Below are 6,309 nucleotides of genomic sequence, written 5' to 3' on the forward strand. Positions count from 1 at the left end.
CTATCAATGTCACCACCACTCTCCCCCTAACACTTGCAAAAATAATCTATAGGAAACCAGATAGCCAAAGAGGAGGGAGGGAGGGCTGAGGGAACCATCAGGACGACCCAGTTCCTTCTCTGCTATTTCAGACATCCCTGCAGCTCAGGCTGTGGCCAGAGAATCCACAAATAGAACCAAACCCACACACACCTTGTTTTTGATTTTGTTCCAAAGCACAGTGAAGAACCGCGTGGCTTACACAAAATCGTCCTCCTTTGCTTGTATTTTTCAGAGTGACCCTCCATGAAAAGGAGAACCTTATGAATGCAGAAAACCTTGGGATTGTGTTCGGCCCCACCCTTATGAGATCTCCGGAACTAGACGCCATGGCTGCACTGAACGATATCCGGTATCAGAGACTGGTGGTAGAGCTGCTCATCAAAAATGAAGACATTTTATTTTAGATTTTTAGTCTGAGAGGAAAAAGAAGTGTTTTACAGATGAAGGAATGTTTTATAGTAATTTAATTGGCTCTCCTAGCTGCATTATTCCTTGGTTAGCAGTTTGGGCATATAACCAGTTTAAAATGAAGGAACTTTCCATTGTTTTTGTAGCACCGCTCAGCTGTCCTTGTAAAACAGTGACCATACGCTTTCCAGTTCTAGTAACCCTGGGTGTGTATCATGTTAAGAGAAACTCAGGCTATTGCATGATTAGCCCCGTTTGGCAAGGGGACCCATACAAAGGAGACAGCAGCCTGCACCGCTCTCCGTCCTGGGTAGTCTGTGGTTGTAATTCAGCATGTTTCGCAGAGTGAACCTGTCATGACTTCGCTTGGGTTCTGTCGTTGGTGTCTGACGCTTTCATAAACATGCACATCAATGGACAGAACAGCACCTCTGGCCGCTGCCCTGCCATAGACTAGAACATATGCCTACTTTTCGCCAATGCTTTATTTCCGGGTTCTCTTCGTTCTTCTCAGACATAGTACTTTCTTTCCAGCAAAAAAGCAAAATGTTTTCAGATTTGTTACTTTAGTAAATGATCCATGCCAATAAAAAAATACAACGCAGAGCATTTTCTGTTAAATTATTGGGTTTTAGTTGTAATTTTGTGTTTTTATCTGGCATGCATTTATTAATTTATTAAATTTTGCTTTTAGAAATTAAAAATATTGATAGCTTGCTTTTTTCCCCACGATTAGAAATATTAGGGAAAATGTGTTATGCCACTTATGTAACACAGTAATCCCTCTCACCTCTTGTTTACTATTGAAAGTTTTATATTGAGTTCCTAAAATAATAATTTAAAACTGCTTAGAAGTAGGACACCCGTTCATTGGATTCATTTTTCTTCTTGCATACGGTGACAGAAATCTAGACTATTCTCCCAACTGGAGCTGGGGGCACAGGCAGGAGTTGCTTCTAGAACCATGAGAAGAAGAAAGGCTCTCTAGAAAGAGTGGCTTTCCAAACACTTGCTTTGTTGGATGTGCGTGGTGTTGACACGTAACTGAGCAGATAGGCTGCCTGAGATGAGTCCCAGGCAGCACCCTGCCAGCAGGGGAAGGTGGGCTGCAGGAACCAGGGCGTGAGCCTCACCCTCGCAGTGGCCACCCATGCGGCTCTGAGCAAATGACCCTCCAAGTCTGTTTCCCTGTCAACCAAGCGAGCGCCCTTTCAGAACTACAATTCTGTCCTGCTTTAAAAGTAAAAAAAGTACAAAACATTTCCATTTTTACCATTTCAATCCTTGACACTTTTAAGACTATCTCAAAGATCATGGGAACTGCAGCACTGTGGAGTTTTCCATATTTCTGCCCCTAGGCTACAGTAGGGCGTTAGTAGGTGTTTTAATGTTTATATTCAGAAAGCTGGTTATTCAGGAGATAGTCTGTCCCAGCTGCCTTCTTAACCACAGTCCCCTACGAATAATGTCTTTACACCAGGCAACATCAGACACACAGATGAATCAAGTACAGAGATTCGTTTTCTGTAACTAATTTTCTTTAAAAAGGAGAGCACTGAAAGTCACTATGCAGGAAGGCAGTGCTTGGAAATAGAGAAATCTGACCATGTGTCTGTGTCCCTGGGTTAGGTGAACCGAATGAATTTCTACATGCTCATGGCTGAAGTTCTTTTTGAACAAAGTCCTTTTAAAGGGGAAATTCAGTAAGGAAATTTGTCAAGAAATCTGCTTCATAAGAATGTAATTATCTTGTTCTTTTCCTAAAAGGAATAGCTGTGATTGACTCTGGAGTAGGTACTTATCAGAACGAACGGTTTACCTGGAGCAGAAACCGTGCTTGATCAGAGCAGACATTAAGCACATGTTCAGGTAACACCCTGAGCAATGTCCGGATAGGTGACTTATCTGGTCTGTGAACAAGGACACTTGGTATATTTTTTGTTTGTTTAATAGGAACTGCATCTTTAAGTTTTTTAATTTAATTTATTGGGGTGATACTGGTTCAGAGTTATATAGGTTTCAGGTATACAGTTCTGTAACACATCATCTGCATATTGTATTGTGTGTTCACCACCAAAGTCAAGTCTCCTCCCGTCACCATTTATCTCCCTTTCGCTCTTCTACCTGCCCAGCCCCCTTTCCCTCTGGTATGATTTAAACTGATGGATGTGTGTGTGGTTCATCCCCTCGGGACATGCAGATTCAAATCACAGCTACGTCATCTGTGAGCACTCCTGGACTGCTGGGTGACACTCCCTGAAATGAAGAAACAGTCCCTCCGGGAGGCTCTTACTCAGTAACTAGCCTGAGTCTTTCATACGCATCTTCCTGTGACTAATGGGAGATGTCTTAGATCAGGACCTTTTAATGAGGCGGCAGAGGTTTCATTTGTTTCCACCACAGTCAGCAGGGGGGGCCACTGTACCTCTCGGTGATTGCCGCAGACTCACGCTGCAGGTGCTCTGCCTGAACGGAAAGTCTGTCTTCCCAATGTTCTACCCATAGTTTTAAAGAAACCACTGAGAAATCAAAGATTTTCCCTTCTTTACATATTCTATTAGTTTTTAATGCTAATTAGTTACACCAAGGAAGTCTCCTTCACTGAATTGAGATTTCAGATGTCTCTTAAGTGGAAAAACGTATATGTATCTAAATGTTTCTGCTTACTTGATGAGCTCAAGTAGAAGGCCTCTGGATGAATTAGGTTCAGGGTTCCAACACTATTCATCTTAACAAAATGTTTTAGAATTTACAGCCCCAAAGCTGATTAGGTATATTGGTAAGTCCATTCAAAGAGCAAAAAGAATTTTTTAAATGCATGTTGGAAGCAGGACACCCAGAACTCTTCTCCCGACTGTATATTTTTGTCCTCAGGAGGCTAAGTTCTTGTGGAACTCTTCAAACATATTTGTAACTTGACTAGGGGCCCAGTGCAAAAATTCGTGCACATTGAAAGGAACTGTGGGCTGCGGTGGGCAGAGGTGCGGGTCTCAGCCCATCCTCCGTGCCCCCGCTTGGCCCCTCCTGCCACGGCCCCTGGTCCCCTGTCTGCAGGCAGCCCTGCTCCCGCCAGCCCTGCTTGCACCCACTGACAGCACAGAGTGATTGGGGCCAGCACCAGCAACAGGTGCGAGTGGGGCTGGCACCTTCAGCAGGTGTGAGTGGTGGTTGCTGCCCCAATCGCCCCTCAGGAGCAGGGGGAGGTGGAGAAGCCCTCAGGGGCAATGAGGGCTGGCAGCTGCCACTCGCACCTGCTGATGGCGCCGAGCTATTGGGAGCGGCACCAGGCGTCGACAGCAGGTATGAGCAGCGGCTCCAGTGCAGGCAGCAGGTACAAGTGGGGCTAGCACCAGCAGCAGGTGCGAATGCCGGGCGGGAGCAAAGAATTTTCACTAACCACCAGAGGCTCGCCCCGATGACAGCGACTGGCGCCCCACCTTGGTCTGGTACCCCCACTCACCTGCCCCACCATCCCGCCGCAGCCAACATCCACCATGTTCCATGCTCTGCCGCCTGCTGCCCACGCCCACCATGTTCTGCGCATGTTCCCTGGTGGTCAGTGCACGTCATAGCGACTGGTTCGGTTCCACCATTCTGTCTATTTGCATATTAGCCTTTTATTATATAGGACTAGAGGCCCAGTGCACGAAATTCATGCCCAGAGGGTTGGGGGGGGGTCCTTCAGCCCAGCCTGTGCCCTCTCCAATCCTCAGGAGGTGTCCGATGGCCTGTTTAGGCCCAATCCCTGCCTAAACCAGCTGTTGGACATCCCTCTTGCAATCTGGGACCGCTGGCTTCTAACTGCTCACCTGCCTGCCTGCTTGCCCCTAACTACTCTGCCTGCCTGCCTGGCTGCCCCTAACTGTCCCCCCCTGTGGGCCTGGTTGCCCCTAACTGTTCTCCCCTGCCAGCCTGGTCGCCCCTAACTGCCTCTGCCTCGGCCCCTGCCACCATGGCTTTGTCCGGAAGGATGTCTGGAAGATGTCCAGTCTAATTAGCATATTACCCTTTTATTAGTATAGATTGGCTGTAACAGCCACATGGTATTCACATTTGCCTATTAGTGTTAAGTGAAAGACATCCTTTTATGAGCAGGGGTAATAGTGATCCTTACATACATCATTACTGCACATCACATTTCCACTGAACATCTGGGCAGTTCTGACCTGTGATTGGCACGCATTATGGTGGAATGTAGGGAGGTCTAAGAAGAATGTAGCATCATCAGGGATCTGTCCTCTTCCCTAATCTTTAGACAAGTAGTTCTCACTTGGATTCTCTCTCCAAATCAAGCCCAGACCTGCGTCCCTGGGTATCTGCATCCTCATGCCACACCCATTTCCTGCCTGCACCAAGCCTGGAAACAAGACCAGCTCTAGTTCCCAAGGAACTTACTGGCCCAATCTGGCCCAGTCGAACTTGAATGTTCTCCTTTTCTCCATTGAGCATTCTCTTTTCTATGCGCCTCATCCTACACATCAATGGAAAGCTACAACAAAACAGCATGGGTGTACTTGCCCTTCTTTGGGGAAATGTGAGCTCACAAAGCCACACTCTTACAGTTCCATGTGATACTTTTAAGGGACTAGAAACATTTATTTGACCAATAAGAAAAAGAGATATACAATGAAAATGACTTAAATTATATCCCAACTATGTGCCCAGTGTGAGCTTATTTGGAAGCATCAGAAGATCACTTGCTGCCTGTCCCTGAGGGTGTGCTCTCTGAAATGGGACATCAGAGTGTGAAGAGCCTGTGTCACCCTCAGCCGTGGGTTCACTAGCCCCTCGTTTCCCTCCTTCGCATGAGGCTGGGCAACGTTGCTATCAGCCCGCTGAAGCCAGGTGCACCAATCTCATGTTGGCCAGGCCCACGCACAGTTGGTGATCATTCTGGAACAAGAAATGGTCTCAACCTGACAGCTCAGAGTCTCCCATTTATCTAAAACAGACTGACAATCTCTACATTTCTTAAATAGTGATGATGGGGGAGACTGAAGTAGTTGTTGTCCCCTGGTTTCGTATAGTCAAGGATTTACATTATAATTAACCCACCAAAGACGAATTAGCAATTTTATTGAGGTTGTTGGTTTCAACACGTTTTTCTTACTAAAGTCATTGGACCTCTCAGCAAATGCTTCAGTAATTTTTGAAGTAAAATTATTTCACTAGATATGCGTATCACACAGGGATCTCACATCAATTGCTATTTCACAGATTGAAACCAAAAGTCTAGAGAGCCAAGTTAAAAATTATGATTCATCACCGTGTGTTGTAAGGAAAACCCTGATTTAGGAGCTTTATTGTTCTCCACTGAAGAGATTACATTTTAATACAGTCTTTTAGTCATAACATATTTCACAGTGGAAACGTTTTCCATCAAGTAGCACAAAACAACACAGGAAGTGTAAGCCCGTGTTGCTGACCTTGTGTTTGGAGCTCTGGTGAGCACGTGGACGTGTTGGGGATTACTGTTGTTCGGATACAGCCACGATTACATTGTAGCAGGAAACACCAGCACGTGAAGCTAAGATATCTAGTGTTTGTTTTTGCTAGTTATGAAACATACTACTTAACTGCCCATGTCACTGTGGTAACACAAAAAGCAGAGGAGGTAATGTTTAGAGATTAAAATGGCGCACTGAAGGAAATTAGCCGAAAGGGCTTTCTAGACATAAAATGATGTAAACTTGGGATGGTCGGAAATATAAAAACCTTTTGGTTTTCCCTGTATTGGACCAGTGAGTTTCCTCTGATGCGTGAAAGAGGAACCACCTACAAAACAGCAGATACATCTTGGGCACAAGCCGGGGCTGGTCCAGCAAAAAAATCAAGGCTGGCCTGATATTGGGATGCTTC

At 45.7% G+C, this 6,309-nt stretch overlaps 1 protein-coding gene across 5 annotated transcripts in view; it reads left to right on the forward strand.

Moving 5' to 3' along the window:
- The window catches only part of CHN1 (chimerin 1), a 162,978-nt gene extending 161,919 nt beyond the window's left edge, over window positions 1–1,059 (forward strand). For all 5 annotated transcript variants that reach the window (XM_079782394.1, XM_079782398.1, XM_079782395.1 and 2 more), the window contains one exon: window positions 275–1,059. In XM_079782394.1, the coding sequence (XP_079638520.1) occupies window positions 275–446 (172 nt within the window). In that variant the 3' untranslated portion in view covers window positions 447–1,059. The remainder of the gene's footprint in view (window positions 1–274) is intronic.
- Window positions 1,060–6,309: the final 5,250 nt, after the last annotated feature.

This window comes from Cnephaeus nilssonii, assembly GCF_951640355.1.
Source record: "Cnephaeus nilssonii genome assembly, chromosome: 10".
Classification (NCBI taxonomy): domain Eukaryota; kingdom Metazoa; phylum Chordata; class Mammalia; order Chiroptera; family Vespertilionidae; genus Cnephaeus; species Cnephaeus nilssonii.